The 16670-nt window shown below is 39.0% G+C and overlaps 1 protein-coding gene across 4 annotated transcripts in view; it reads right to left on the bottom strand.

Moving 5' to 3' along the window:
• The window catches only part of LOC129772804 (adipokinetic hormone/corazonin-related peptide receptor variant I-like), a 345849-nt gene that overhangs the window by 56712 nt on the left and 272467 nt on the right, over positions 1-16670 (bottom strand). For all 4 annotated transcript variants that reach the window (XM_055776278.1, XM_055776280.1, XM_055776281.1 and 1 more), the window contains one exon: positions 15705-15906. In XM_055776278.1, coding sequence (XP_055632253.1) covers positions 15705-15906 — 202 coding nt within the window. The remainder of the gene's footprint in view (positions 1-15704; positions 15907-16670) is intronic.

The following is a 16670-nucleotide window of genomic DNA, read 5'->3' as shown; positions in this document are numbered from 1 at the left end:
GTTATGAATTTTCGAAAAAAGTCAATTTTGAAAAAAAAAAACGGAAAAAGTTGATTTTTTGGACAGCCCTAAAATGGAAATGGGCACCCTAATAAAGAAACAAAAAATACGGATCTAATATCTTGCGATTAAGAACAAAATTACCACGAAAATCTGAAAACCACTATATCGGTTTGACATGGAATGGCTGATCAAGTAATTGAGAAAGAATGTACAAAATGCTTTGTCATCCATGTGCATGGCGTAACAAAATATTTTTTTATTATTATTTCAGGAAACTTGAGATGGAATTCGATGACCACCACGAGCCGCTTGCATAGCTTTTTTTGAATTTGTGTTTTAGCTGCAGGGTGACGATTACAACTAGATTGAAACAATATGAATAATATCGGCCCTTCTGACAAAACTTCAAATTTAAGCTGAATAGAATATCCACAGTTTATGCATTTATCCAAATTATCACAAAACTTCCAGATCATATATTATCATAAGTCACTCACTTGGACGCATTATACAAGGATTTTACTAAAATGTTTTTAAATATTCGAAATTTTTAAATTCCTCAATTGATAATAAACCAGTACTATATCCATTCCATGGAATGAGCCAAGATTTTTCTGTATCATAGTGACTTTCAACACTTTTGGCTGGTTTATCACATTACTTCCATTTTTTTTGAAGAATGTCGGGAGTGTGAATTGAACTCATGGCCTTTTGCGTGAGAGGTGAGGATGGCACCACTACGCCATATCGCCTCGGTGAGAAAATAATGTCAAGTTTATTCATTTAACCAACTGCAATGTTTTCAAATTGATAATTATTAGTTAGAAAAAAAATAAAGATAGGATTTTCATAGAAAGTTGGCTATGGGGGTCTAAGGTATGATTTAATTCTGGAAAAGGGGTCTCTTGTCCAAAACAGTTTGAGAACCCCTGGTATAAGAAAACAATATTCGAATTTAATATTAATCCTCCTGTACTCGCGTGCAAAATCATAACACGTATACTCGCGCACGGTGTCACAGACCGAAAATTGAACTCTTCTGTAATGTTGCCATTGTGTATTTTTCAGGCTTTATTGGCATTTTTTTGAAGAAGAGGGTATGATTGAATGAAAAAACTCCAAAAAATATGTTTTCTTCGTCTTTATTATGTTTTAATAATCATCTAGTTCAGCCATCTAGAAATACAGTAATTTTTGATAATCCAACACAAATAACGAAATTCGAATTTTTCACTGTTACTAATTAAACGTAAGCAACTGAATATAATTCATGGAAGTATAAAGAGCTATAAAATAACATAAAAACGTATTAATCGATTGTGGTTTCATTGGAGTAAGAATCAGAACATAACATAACTGCATGCTCGAAACAAACATATGCAAACAGTTGTTGCGTGTTTTTCGGGTCTTTTGTCGAAGAGAAGAATGTATAACGACCTTCGAAACAATTACCAGATGATAATGGTTCTGGAATATAAAGTTTGCATATTTCTAATATTCCTTGTCTCTGTTTTCTTGGTAAACTAAGAATTAATGCCTTTTTTTTAGATGGGGCATAAAAAGATGATATGAAAAGATTTCTTGGAACTTCCTATTCTTTTTCTTGTTCGCTTGTCGATATTGTCCATTATAAAAAAAATATCCCCGAAACTGTAACTGTTACCATAAGCTACCGATTAGATTATAGTTTACTGTTTACTATTCTTCCACAAGTGAAATTCTTTCACTAGTGTGTATATGTATGACCATTATATTTAGCGAATAACTATACGAAAGTCAAACATTTATATTTTGCTTTTGAACGTATGACTCTAACGACAAATATATCGCCAAACAGTTAATATATGGATCCGTTCAATCCAGTTACAAAAGACACTGAAATCAAATAAGAATAGTCCGGTAATGATCTCATGCATTATATTCAATAAATATTCCACGCTATTAACGTTAATTTGTAGATTTCATTCAACAATATTCTAGAATATGAAAAAAGGCACTTGTCCAAAAAAGTTACTCCTATACTCGCGTCGGTGTGTCAGACCGAAAGTGTTAGAAAAGTGGCACAAGTCCCCTTTGTACCAACACATGCGATATGCTAAACGATGACGAACGACGAATAACGAAGCTAGAGAGAAAAAATGAAATAGACAAAAATGATCATCAAAAATTCATGAGATCTTTGAAACATTCCTAAAAATAAATAAACACATAACGTTTGCATTAAAAAAAATGGACAAAAATTGCCGATTTTTCATGGGTTTAACTTCACACGCACTGACGAAACTAACCATGCAGCATCAATCATAGTAACCCATGAGTCAGAAGAAAAAAAAATGAAAGCTCTATCAATCGAACCCTAACCGTGATGGCGAAAACAGTGAAGCTACTCCGTTCAGAAGTGTGCGCGTTCAAAGAACGGTACCCCGCCGTGTCGAAAACGGACATCGTGCGGCACTTTGTGGGCGCCGGATACGCCCGTTCTGGCATCTACAAAATCTTAGCACTATTGGACAACAATCAGAGCATCGAAAGAAAGCCCGGTCCCGGGCGGTCGACGTCCCCGAAGAGGAAGATCGTGGGAAAAGTGGCTACATCGCTGCGTGCGCTTGGCCGGGAGGTTGGTGCAACCGGCCAAACAGTGAAAAAGTACCTGGCAAACATGGACATACATGTCAGGAAGCGGAAGTCCCGTCCACTGATCTCGGAGCTACAGGCAATGACGCAGCGGTAGCGGTTGAATAAGATGGTCAAGTCGCGACGTGGCGGTGGTGATGGACGACGAGACCTGTGTCTACCTGGATGCTGCCAGACGTTGGGCAGGGCACTTCATATTTTACTTCCCCCACGAGCTCCAAAGGGAAGTTTATCACATCAAGTTCCCCAAGAAGATGCTGCTGTGGCTGACAATCGGCGAGAAGGGGGTCTCAAAGCCGCTCTTCTTTAGCTCAGGACTGGCCGTGAACGGGGAAATTTATAGTACGAAGTGCCTGAGGCGTAAGATTTTCTCCAATAATTTTTTCGCAAAAACTGAGAAGGAAAACGAAGAAAGAACTCAAAAACATGGTAACACGCATTTTTTCGTCCGCCATGACGAATGTTTCGAAAGGCCGCTCACAAGAGCGTAGAATTTTTTTGCAAGTAAGCTAATATAATTATCTTCCATGGGAAACCTATCAAACTCAATCATCTATCATAGTTTGTTTTTAATCACCATTCGAAAAAAGTCCATTTTTTAACGCAAACGTTAACTTCTGTCGTATGATGTTCGCTCAGCAGAGTAGCGGAATTTACTGTCGTCTCGATTTTTTTTTGATCAAAAATCGACTCTTTGAGTTTTATGAAAAAAAATAACCCAAGGTGGGATGTTCGCACTATTTAATTTGCACTAAATAAATTCATGTTTGTGTTTTATAATCAACCACATTGATATACAGGTCGGACTCAATTATATACTGACTCGATTATATATGATTCGATTATATACAATTTTAGACTTGATTATATACAGTTCAAAAAAAATTTTTTTTTTCGTATTTCAAGTATGACTTAATTCAAGCAAAAATTAAATATATCAACGTTAAAGTGAAAGTCCATTGGATATTATGAGCGAAGTAAAAATCGTGATTTTCGTAGATTCTAGCTGAAGATCCATCAGGAATTATTTAAAATGATTTATTTATTTATTTATTTATTTATTTCCACCGTCTTCGACAAGTCGCACAGGCTGTAATTTCTTATAACACACTTCTCATTCTATTTTTAAATGCGTTTTTAGTCAGGTTACAATCTTACTCAACACAAATAAACTTGAACTGGCGAAGACAAGAATCGAACGGGTTGTTATAGCCATGATTCGTTCTATGGTATGGCACTGCTAATAGTGGTGTGTTCCGAAATCGTCTAGGAGGAATGTAGAACGGGATCTGTGCGAGCAACTCAGCACAGTCTATAGATCCTCTGAGAATGTCCAATAATCATAATCGCTGTATCGTTACTCGTCTAGCTGATAATGCTTCCAGTCCGATGAGCTGACATCTATCCTGATACGGCGGAAGGTTGTTTGGATCGTTCCAGGGAAGCAGCGTAAGAGCGGAACGCAAAAACTTTTTTTGAACCCGCTCGATCGATATAACGTGGACAGTATGAAAAGGGGACCAAACTGGCGCAGCATATTCCAGCGTGCTACGAACTTCCGAACAGTAGAGTGTTTTCAGTGCATGTATATCTGTGAACTCAGCTGCGTGGCGTCGTATGAAGCCCAATACAGAGAAAGCTTTCGCAGTCATAGTGAATACGTGCTTGCCGAATCTGAGTTTGGAGTCAATTGTGACCCTAAGATCGTAGATGGACGATACACGCTCCAGTACCTCCGTTTCCATCAAATATTGATGAATGACAGGACTATTGCAACGGCCGAAGGATATGATTTTACGTTTGTTACTGTTCACACGCATTCCGTTGTCGCTACACCATGCCAACAAATTGATAATATCTGCCTGGAGCGCATCACAATCTGAAGAAGACTCAATGGTGCGATAGATTTTTAGGTCGTCGGCGAATGACAGTTTGGACGAAGAAAGCAGCAAGTACAAACATGTTGAACAGCATCGGCCCAAGAACGCTGCCCTGCGGTACTCCAGATGTGATGTTCAGCACACGGGATCGAGTTGAGCTGAGGGCGACATATGCGGTTCTATCACACAAGTACGAGGAAATCCAATTCGTAAGTGAATCTGGAAATCCCATGTGTTTAATCTTCTTAATGAGTAGGATATGCGGAACCGTGTCGAATGCTTTCGCGAAATCAACATAAACTGCGTCAACTTGTCGTCTCTCTTCTACTTCGCGAGACAAAGCAGTAGCGTAGCACATGAGATTCGTTGTTGCAGATCGATACCTCATAAACCCGTGTTGGTCTACGAAAATAATAGGAGACATCACGTTGTACAAAACTTTATGCACCAGTCTTTCCAGTACTTTGCTCATGCAGCACAGTATGGTAACGTCCCGATAATGTTCCACCAGTTTTCCAGGCCTTCGGAGAAGTCATTTGTCGAAGTGACTGACCAAATAAATGCGTGATTGGAGTCGCTAACTCTTTGGAGCAGTTTTTCAGCATTAGGGGAGGTATTCCATCCGTCCCGCATCCTTTTTTGATGTCCAGGTCGTTGATAGCTTCCAGAATTTCGTTTTCAGTAACCTGGATCACAGGGAGGTCGATGTTGTACGCAGGAATGTGAGCAAAACAGTCGTGTCTTGGTACGGGTGAAACTTTGCTGAACACGCCTTCGAAAAACGTAGCGAAAAGGTTTGCGGTTCCCACGATTGAATTGGCTTGAGCACCATTAAAGCTTACACTACGTGGTATACGAGTGGATGATTGCTTTTTCTTCACAAAGTCCCAGAAGTAAGACGGGTTTTGCTTTACTTTGGCTTGATGTTGTCGTAGGTGTCTGATAGCATTATTTTGCAGTTCAACGTCAACGTCTCGATCGCTTATGGGCTTTGAATTGATGAAGCGGTGACGAGTTTTCCTGAGAATATTGCGCAAGTTCCGGAGTTCAGGGGTTCAGGGGAATGACTGTAAGCACCATGCGTTGTTGTTGGGGAGATGGGCTGGCTAGATGCATCAACAGCGGAGCCTCGGCGGAACTGTGCTTGGGGGGATTGAGGGATCCAAAATACTGGATTTATTGCGCCCTGGGAGGATGTACAATCAACTCCGATTCGTAATGGGAGTAACTGGAGACGACATTTCCTGTGCGACTGACAGTGTACCTGTTCTTTTGGTCGTCAGTTGATGGTGAAATTTTTGTGTCGCAAGATAACTCTCGAAACAGAAGTCCCTCTGGCCACGTTTCAGGATCAAGTGATTTGCTTTTGAGCGAAGGGTCGAGTCCTATCTTGAATGACACGAACGACAGCGTGTTGATATCTTTGCCTTTTGGTACTAATTTTATTACTGGCGGATCATTGTTGATTTCTAAGCTTGCCTTAGCCATTGCACGTACGGCTTCCACCGTCACATCGGGGCAAATTCTGGAGAGGTAGAGCCAGAATTTCCGGTCTTCATCGTTTTTTACGATGGGAACTGAGCCTACTTTTGCCTGCGCCGGTATACTTCCTAGTTGGCAGTTTGTTGGGCGTGCAATTGACTCCGCTTCGCGTGGGCGTTTTGCACTCCTTCGTTGTTCGATAGAAGGCCAGAGCGAGGTTGTAGCAGGTGAGATATGTGAAGTGGGTCTCGAGTATAATTGCTTTATCTCGGTTCTTAACTCGGAGATAGCCGTCGAAAACGAATTCAGCGGCGAATCATATTCAGTATGATTCGAAATGATGCGAAAATGTGAGTTCTGAAACAAGTTGGCGCAATCATCACACATACAAAACAGGTTGTTCACGTTGGTCTAGAAGTATGATTGTAATGCACGTGATACTCCCGAGCAGGTGATTATATGGAAAAAAGCTCCACAATAACAACGGCAGACGACCATATCGATGCCTTTAATTTCTTCGGAGCACTTTTTGCTCTAGTTTATGATGGTATAACAGTTGTGTTTGCGCTAGTTCTGGCCAGATGTCGCTTTAGTAAAAAAAAATCGGCGTGGAAAGTACAGGGTTTTCCATTTCGGGCTTCCGAAAGTATACAGCCCTGCGCTGACAACCGTTTGACATAGCTGTCAACCAAAGCGTCATATCGTTAGTTGAATGTCTGCCATTTTACAATATGGATCGTTTTAGCATCGCACAACGTGTTAATTTTGTTAAATTATACTATAAAAATGATGAAGAACCGGCAAATGTTTTTCGAGCATTACGGACGGATTTTGGTCGTCATGGACGGCCTACAAAGCACACAATCGCTAATGTAGTGCGTAAATTCGAACAAACTGGATCCGTAGCGGATATTGTGAAACCTGTGCATCATTGTAATGTGCGTTCGGCCGAAAATATTGCTGCTGTTGCCGCCAGTGTGGAGGATGGCCCGAATGTTTCGATTCCACGGCGTGCTCAGCAATTGGGCTTGTCAAACACATCATTGTGGCGAATTTTGCATTTGGACTTGCACCTGCATCCATATAAAGTCCAACTGGTACAAAAATTAGAGCGTGGTGACCATGGAATGCGTCGGGCATACGTCGATTGGGAACAACAGCAGCAAAATGCTGAATTTTCGAATCAAATTTTCTTCAGCGATGAGGCATATTTCGAGCTCGGTGGCTATGTGAACACCCAAAATTTCCGTATATGGGGCTCAGAAAATCCACAAGTGACTGTTGAGAGGCCATTGCATCCGCCAAAAGTCACTGTTTGGTGCGCATTATGGTCTGGTGGAGTCATCGGGCCGTATTTCTTTGAAAATGAGGACGGCGAGACGGTTACTGTGAATGGTGAGCGCTATGGCCGCGTGTTAACCGATTTTTTTTTGCCACAAATTGAAGATATGGATACGGATGACATGTGGTTCCAGCAGGACGGCGCCACGTGCCATACAACACGACCGAACATGGCCATATTGCGAACGAAATTTGAGGGACGCATAATTTCGCGTTTTGGTGATGCCAATTGGCCGTCCAGATCATGCGATTTGAACCCGCTAGACTTTTTTTTGTGGGGTTATGCGAAAGACCGTGTCTATGTCAACTCTCCGCAAACTCTTGAACATTTGAAAGACAACATTCGTGAAGTTATGACCGAGATACCGCCCCATATGTGCCGAAAAGTCATCGAAAATTACCTGTTCCGGATCAAGGTGTGCGAGGAAGCCCTAGGTAGACATTTGAATGATGTTGTATTTCACACATAATGGCATAAACCAAACTTTAATTTGAAATAAAAGTTCAATCGAAATTCGAATTCTAAGTGTGTTTTATTTCAATTTACTTTCGGAATTTAAAGTTGGAAAACCCTGTAGTACGCCTTTTTGTGTATTTCCACTAACAATGAACAAAGCACTCGCGAGTTGTGAATTATAAATTGCACGGCACGGACGATGATTATACAAATACTTCGAACGATTCACGAAAATATGACTAACGATGAATAGTTGGAATAAAAATCTACTGGGTTGAAAAGCACGAAAAATATTATGAATAACGACGAACAAGAATTTCAAACTTCTACACACGTATAGCAGTGTTGCCAATTATGATATTGCAGCGAAACTATGAAAGATAGAAGTTAGGTGTCTAAGAACGAATTATATAGCGGTTAGAGAGCTTTGTTTTGGCTTTATTTGGAAAATCAGTTCTGTCGTAATCTTAATTGGAGCAACATTGCTCATTAGTTTTGGTTTTCAAATCCGGAATCCGTTCGGAATTTAACTTGTTTTTTTTGGGATAAAATTAAGAGTAACTTCTCAAAAACTACTAAATTATAAGTTTTCCACATCTAGAATGTTACTTAAATCCACTAATTTGGATATTTCACCACTGTACACTGTATAAAACTTTCTCATCTTTCAAATGGAAGCAACAGAATTGTCCTACGTAGTGTACTTTTCGAAGTACAGCCAGTTTAAGCCAACAGAGCTCGAAACAGAGAAAAAGTTCAATAACTCTGGCATTGTTGTAATTCAAACATATGCGTAGAGGGATTTTTATTCATAAAATAAGATTCTCTATGACCTTCTAAAAGAATTTGGATTCTTATATGAGAAAGGTATTGTATGACTTTGAAGGGATGTATCAAACATCAAATACTTCTTTTATATTCAGAAAATGAAAAATATATGTATAAAAACAAACTGTAAAAATGGTTTTTGACTCGATCATATACATGATTCGATTATATACAGTGACAATAAATCGGAGACTGTATATATTCGAGTCCGCACTGTACTAGAAATGAAATAAATATTTATTCGGTTTCCTCTTTTTAATTGAAAAACCTAAGGAAAATGTCATCCGTGTTACTTTCCTAGATCAAACAACATGGCCCAACAGTTGAAGTTCAAAAATTATGATGATTTTTTTGATAAACCTATTTTTTGTTGAGATAATTCAAGCACAAAACCATTATTAGGTAGATTAACTTGTCAGACATAGAAAACTTGAACTAAGGCGTCGTGCACAAATTACGTACCGCAAGATGGAGTGAGAGGTGGGCCGATGTTTCGTTACTTAATGTGACATAGGGAGGACGTTACGTAACAAAATTCCATTTTTATTCCTGGATAAATTCACGCGCCCCTAACTACGATTCTGAGGCCGAAAGAGGTATTTCCTGAGCCAAGATGATAAAGCACATGTTGTAATGGGCAGTAAGCAGGCCCCGCTTATAGGGAAATTCTGGTGTAGAGGTATAAGTTTCGGACGTTTTTTCGAGCTCCAAAAAAATAAAACAAAGAATATTTTTACTATCTATTATATCATTATTTATTTATCTATCTTTTAGCAATAAAACAAAAATTGAGCGGAAAAAAATATTCTTAATTAGAATGGTTAAAAGCTGATGAACTGAGGGAGTTCACAAGAAAAAAAAATCAGGTTCTGAATCAATAAAGATGCCGCTATCGCATGAACCTCGGACAAGTCAAAAACATGTTTTTTGACAAAATGGCAGCCGTTTGAAGAAAAAATGCCGTTTGTAACGTTATCTCTCCTGTTTCCCGATTATTTTTTAAATAATAAAATTTTTGAAAATATCATTTCGTATTGTTTTATGCGATAGAGAGACGCGTACAGATTGTGTTCATATAAATACGACATAAATTGGTTCAGTGGAACTTGAGATATCAGGTACGTCAGTTTGAAAAAAAACTAGTTTCGAGAAAAACGCGTTTGAAGTTCATTGTTATGGTCGTACCAGGTTAGAAACCACATCACAGAAATGGCTTTAACTCGGTAAATAATGGGATTTTCGAAAACGTTATCTCTAGGGTATATTCTTGAATGCCTAAACATCAGAAATATGAGGAGAAAACTTTTTGATTTTTTTTTCAAATCTCTAGATTAGAATACTGCCTTAATGCATCCCGAATATCGCGTTAATCTACCGAATCATGATATTTTCATGGCTGGAAAACATAAGTCCGCAGTCCCAAATCGACGAAGCGGAATTAGTACCATATTGAGCCGATACGTTATTTGTGCACGACGCCTAACAGTGATAGTTTAGGTTTCAGATTATTACCGAATAAGATACGTAACGTTTGATCAACACATTATGCCACTATAAAGTTTTAAAAACTTCACGTTTAAGCCCGAGAAATCGAGATTTAAAAAAAAGTTGATGCCAAATGTCTTAAATCTCTTGTCTTAATATCTTTGTTTTTCTTTCTATAGAATACAGAACACGTTTATTTAAATTGTTTGTCAAATACAAACCACCTGTGAAATCGACATACACTCGACAAAAAAATTAGAGAAACAGAGTGCGAAGTCGGAAATTTATGGTGATTTTTGACATGCTGTAACTTCGTGAAAAATCAACGCATATCGATGGGATGTGCATAATTTTGAAGCTACTCATCAATTCATCGATTTTTTATTCCTTACCGATATTGTTGCCCGCTACACCTACACACACCAAGATAAAAATATGTACGTAAAATATTTTAATACCTGAAAGTTTTAGCTTCAAAATGATGTACAACTTATCGATATGCGTTGATTTTTCACGAAGTTACAGCATGTGAAAAATCACTTAAAATTTCCGACGTCGCACTTTGTTCCTCTAATTTTTTTGTCGAGTGTATATACAGCCATTCTATGACAAACCGATAAAGTGGTTCTCAGATTTTCGTAAAAAGTGGTCAAAAGTCAAAAGTAAAGTGGTTCTTTATCGTAAACAACTAGACTCGTATTTTTTCATTTTTCCGTTAGGGTGACAATTTTCGTTTCAGGGTGATCCGAAAAAAGACTTTTTTCACTTTTTTTCTAATTTTTTTCTTTCAAAAAGAGTTCCACGAGAGCATTTAACGAGTGCAAACGTGTTTTTCGGTCGCTCCGTTCCATGTTTCGTTGTTTTGGTGTCAGTGGTTCCGTTCCTTGTTTCTTTTTTTTAGAAGGCGTTAACGGCGTAAGGAAAAAGGGCTATATTCCTAAAACACTCCGAATATTGAATGAAGTGTAGAAAGCGAACAAAGCCAAGTTTTGTGTATTCGCGTTGACGGCGGAATGGTGTCGACATCTAGATACGATATTAGTTTGTATGAGGCTAACTATTCTCTATCAGATTAGTCGGGTCTAAGACAGTTTTAATTTGTTAAAATATGTATGAAATTTTTTTCTTTGCGTTATTTGCCCACTATAAATACGTTTGTCTGACCCCAGTTTCAATTATTTTCTATGAATTTACAGATATTCTCACCAAAACTTACCATTATAATATAACATTATCTTTAGACACAATTTTTGTATGATATTTTTTCACTACTCGCAAGCAAAAGTGATTTTCATTTACATAGAGTACTAAATTGATTTGGAAAAAATAATTTTCATTCATAATTTTGATTTTAAAAGTGTATTTTTTTCTTCCGCAAATCCATATTATTATGCCCACTCCCCCATTTCGTAATACGAAGCTCAATGCCGTCAACGCGGATAGTGTCCCATGTTTTCGGAAGCGTTTTTTTCTTTCTGTTTGGTGCACCGAAGTGGTTGTGTATGTATGTGTAGTGCGGAACGGCTACTGAGTAAATGTCGAAGCGGGAGTTTTTTCATCGCTAAGCCTCCAAAATCGGAGAATCAATGTTGTGCCAGTGACGATGGATTCAACCTGATCCAACGAGCGTTTCTCTACATTGTTTTTGCTCTCACTAGTCCCTTGTTCCTGCATCTCTCTCTCTCTCTCTCTCTTTCTCTCTCTCTCTCTCTTTCTCTCTCTCTTTCTCTCTCTCTTTCTCTATTTCTTTCTCTCTTTCTCTCTCTCTCTTTGAATTTGTTCTATGTTGTAGCTTACTTGTGTGTTGCGGATATTTGGGTCGCGCAAGTGGGGAGTCGCATGGAGGGGAATCGTGCGGGTTTGCTTGCATTCTCTTTTTCAAGTCTTGTTAGACGTTGACATTGATGGTGTATGTGCGGCTAACAGATTTCCTTGCAATATTATTCAATATAGGGTTCGTTTGGGTCGAGGGGAGATTGCTTTTTCTTCTTTTTGTTGATGTTTCTGTTTCTTTTTTTTTTGCTTCCTCTGCTCATCCATGTTTTCTTTGGATTTTTTCATGGGATTATGGTAGTGTTCAGTATGTGGGGCTGTGGTGTGTGATGAAGGCGTATGTATGTCAAATTTTGTATTTCTTTTCTTTGTATGTCTGAGCTCTTCCTGTAGGGATCACAGCTTCATTATTATTTTTAAGTGGAATCGACGTTGCTTTTCCTTCAGTTATGTGACTCTCATCCTTCCTACGAGTGCAGTAATTTCTTCAATAATTGCTCGACTGATGGTTGGTTCAAATTTCCGTTTTCGACTTTCAGATACAAATTTCGTGTCTACATTCCAGATGCTAGATTCAGAGTACCAATTTGAATTCCTTAAATATTAGATTGAACATGCAGAACATTCCGAAACATGATGTTGTATATTAGGAGGTATTTTAATAATCGATATGAGTATTCGTTAGTGCCGTATATGTGAGTTTTATTTCGTATAATTTATTCCATTGCGATAGACTTAGTTTAGTGAAACTGGATCATATTTTATTTCATCATCATTTCATTTAGTTAGTTTCTGATTGTTGATGACATACGAGGTAACTATTAAAATAATTAAACTTTTCAATATACAGTTAGAATTGATTGCATCGCCCCTTCTACATCTTGGAAATAGTAATTTCGTATTTGCATGCCCTATTTGAATCTCGATTATTGCTTGTCTAGTGGATCTTTTTTCATATGCCATTAACAATTGACTTCGGAATTCATAGTGCTCTGATGTGTTAGTTTGATCAGATCGGGTTTGGTTATGTGTTCGTCTGTAGTAAAACAAATACCATATGAGTGTATGTGAATGTAATCATCCCCCGCCGGGTTTACTATTAATTGATCGTCGGTTGGTTTCAATGTAGAAGAGTTTACCAAGTAACCTTCTAAGGTTACCCATGGATTAAAATAAATGAAATATTCAAGAATTCGTGCTGCAATGAGGAGACCTTTTCAGGTCACGCTTCAATATGTTCAGTCGCTACGAAATGCATTTGATGTTCGAGTTTTCGTTTTGTCGAGAGGTCAATTGTTCGCATTTACATAATTACATCACTTACCACAGTGAATCCTGATTTTCTTTAACCATTCCCACTAATAACTATCCCTTCCATGATAAACGCTAGGGAACCACGCTATAGAGGCGACCCTTCTGGCCTTCGGGCGGCGAATATCATACTAACATTCCTTCCCTTCCCCTGGTGACTGTAAGGACGTGGCCGGCGTCGTTATTGACCATTTAAAGCTTGAATCACCGAAAATTGCAAAACGAGAATGATTTGCTAGTCCCAAGCGTCATTATGTGTGTTTTTTGTGCGATTTGGTTGGTTCGGGTCAATCACGGAGAGCAACTACGAACTGTACAGTCTACCCAAGCTCAAGCTCAAAATGTTTTTTTTTTCAAAAATTCATAACTTTTGAACTACTAGACCGATTCTAATGATCGACATATCAGTACAGGATTCTGGCATCCCGGAACGTCGAGCGGAAGATCGGTAGTGGCCGTCCGGCGAAGATCATGACGAAAAAGAAGAAGGAATCTCAGAAAAAGTTGTTCGACAACAGAGACGGTACGAGTTTGTGTGACGCCGGCAGAAAATTTCGCTGCTCCCATTCATACATCCACAGCATTCATACACCCTCAAGCAGGAAGACATCGGCTGCCGGAAGAAGACTAGGTCCTCAGAGAACATGGATGAGCAGATAGCGAGCGTGGAACATCAGTGCCGGTGGATTACGAAGAATTATCGCGGGACGTCGTTCGTATTGGACGACGAGAGTTATTTTCCGTTGTCAAAGTCCCACATTCCCGGCAATGACCGGTACTTTACCAGCGACAAGACAAGGCATAAGTTTGAGAAGAAAGTTATACTGTATACCGCAATCTCCGGCAAAGGGATTTCAAAGTCCTGGTATAACAAGCCGAGCGGACTTGCCAACAACCAGAAGGTGTACCGAGAGGATGCCTGAAGAATATTCTGGTTCCGTTCGTAGAGGAGCATCATTCTGATGGGAAGTAAGTCTTCTGACCAGACAAGGCGTCTTACCATTACGCCAAGAACACGTTGGCGTACCTCGAGGAAAAACAGACACCGTACGTACCCAAGGAACGGAACCCGACCAACTCCCCCAAGTGACGTCCGATCGAGGATTTTATCGGCTCCTTCAGTGCTCTGGTGTACAAAAATAATTGACGGGCCACGGATACCGATCAGCTGACTACGAGGATCCGGAACTGCATCCGGAAGATGGATGTCAGTGCCGTCCAGCGCTCTTGTAAGAGCCTCTCCATTCACTGACTTATTTTGAAGAACAACCGTTATGTTTTTAATGAAAAATAATGCTTGAAATATTTTTTTGACGTAGGACTACGTCTTACATTAAGGGGGCCAAATCAGAAAACAGGTCACGTTTTTATGGAATAAAGTACACGTTAATAACTATTTTTGCTGCGAACGGATTTTAACGATTTGCATACCAATCGAATCAGAATCTTTCTAAGATTTGTTTGATATGCTACACATTACAATCCCATAGTCTGTATATGGTTTAAATTGATGAAAATTGGAAGCATTCCCATTTCCCCATACATTTGTTCTGTCCATTTATGTGCTTTCCCGAACAGAGCTGTCAATAACGAGCAACTTATGCAGCCGCTAGAATAGAAACAGTCGGAGACGAATGAATCGTTGGATTCAAGGTCTCCGTAAATAGAGGAAAAGAAGAAGAAGAAGAATAGAAACAACGAAGGGGGATAGCGAAAAGAGAATAATTGGGGAAGTGAGCTGTTGCTAGCGTATAAGTATTGCATCTCCTCTGAGGAAAATTCTCACAATCGATCTGTGCCCGACACAACAAGGATCAGCTTATTCTGCTCGTTTTGTGTTTTATGTTTCCCCTTGAACTGTAAACGCAAACGAATATTTCACTTGAAATTTATCGCTGCAACTGTGTGCATCTGATAGATGCTTGTTGAATGGCGATGCACGGAAGATGCCTCTCGTTAAATGATGTTAAATAAAGTACAATGCGTGCATTGATATAAAGAAACAAATGGCGACATATGACCAATTAGTGTATTGTTCTCGCAAAGGCAACAATGAATCGTTGCTTCTCGAAATGATTCTACAAAACCACGCAAACCATTAAACCTTTTCAGGGTCTCCGGAACTTTTTACTAAAGAGGTAACTCAATTTTCGACGAATTCGCAAATAATATCCGAAATGATAAATCAACAAATTTTAAAAAAAAGATTGCGTAGTCCTACGTCCTTAGCGGTCGTGCCTCGGATACAACCTTTCGAATTTTTTTTTATATCATCTTTTTTCATTGAACACCCATTACCTAAAGGTCGCCACATGATTTATTATATTTCCAAAAGTAAATACTGCCTACATGTAGTGAGAAATATGGCCATTTATTAATCAGTTCAAAAATCTTCTCAGTCCATGTGATACGTTCAATTGAAATATGTATTTTGTTTTGGCCAATACTATATAAACATCTATTTCACTGTGGATTTCAAACCAGAGAAACATATCTGCCCGAGCACTCACCTTTTTCCCGCGATCGGTTCGAGATTTCGCACAGGATGAAGGTATAGGCAGCGCTGATAATCATCAGCGGCACGAAATACATCGCTATCACACAGAACAAATTGTAGGCCAGCTCCAACCCGGGCGTACGGAAGAAGCCAAATGTAACGCACTGCTTGAAATCCGGTAACTGCGGGTGGCGTAGAACCCGAAAGATTATGCTCTGAAACAGGAGAAACAGAATAAATCATCGATTAATATTTGCTCACCACAATACTAATTTATCATTGTCTGATTGATGTTCGTGTTTAACTGTTTAGTTTGGAAAGTCAGTTTACGATAAGCGATTCAAATCAAATACTCAGCGCCAACATCAAAGGCCCATGTTGGATATTTCCATATTCAGAGTCGATGGAAACATTACCCCTTTTCCCGAACGAGAAAGATGAATAACCGAAATTGACAGCGAGGTATCAGCATCCATAACCTATAGATAACAAGTTGGGAAACTTTCAAGGTCTCGTGGAACTTGCTTCATCATGCTGTTTATTATCTTCTCTGTGCAGCAGTTTGCCAAATTTATATCTAAGTTGTGTCCTTACCAGGGCGTGTGTTGCGATCGTCAATTTCATTTGATGACATGTAATTTCTGCAGTCTGGCTCCAGTGAATGAATAATTTAATGAAATGACAAACTTTGTCCATTCGTTTGGCGCTATCCGCGAGGTGGAAAACATTACAGCTCGGTCCATCAAGAAGATCCGTTTTGTTCCGGGTGAGTTATCGATTGGTGTTCGTCATGCTAATGGTCAGTTCATAATTTAATGACATTATTTATATAAATTCAATTGACGGTACGGTGATTCGATAAACTTGTTATACTTCTCTGTTTTTGCTTTTTTTGTCGTCTGGATTTCGATTAATGCGCTGGAATTGGGATTACTGGAATTGTTGACAAACCGACACAAAAATGATATCCGTGTTATTC

This window comes from Toxorhynchites rutilus, chromosome 3 (genome assembly GCF_029784135.1).
Source record: "Toxorhynchites rutilus septentrionalis strain SRP chromosome 3, ASM2978413v1, whole genome shotgun sequence".
In the NCBI taxonomy this organism is placed as follows: domain Eukaryota; kingdom Metazoa; phylum Arthropoda; class Insecta; order Diptera; family Culicidae; genus Toxorhynchites; species Toxorhynchites rutilus.
The sequence above is the reverse complement of the archived record's forward strand: the minus strand, read 5'-3'. Positions and strand labels throughout refer to the sequence as shown.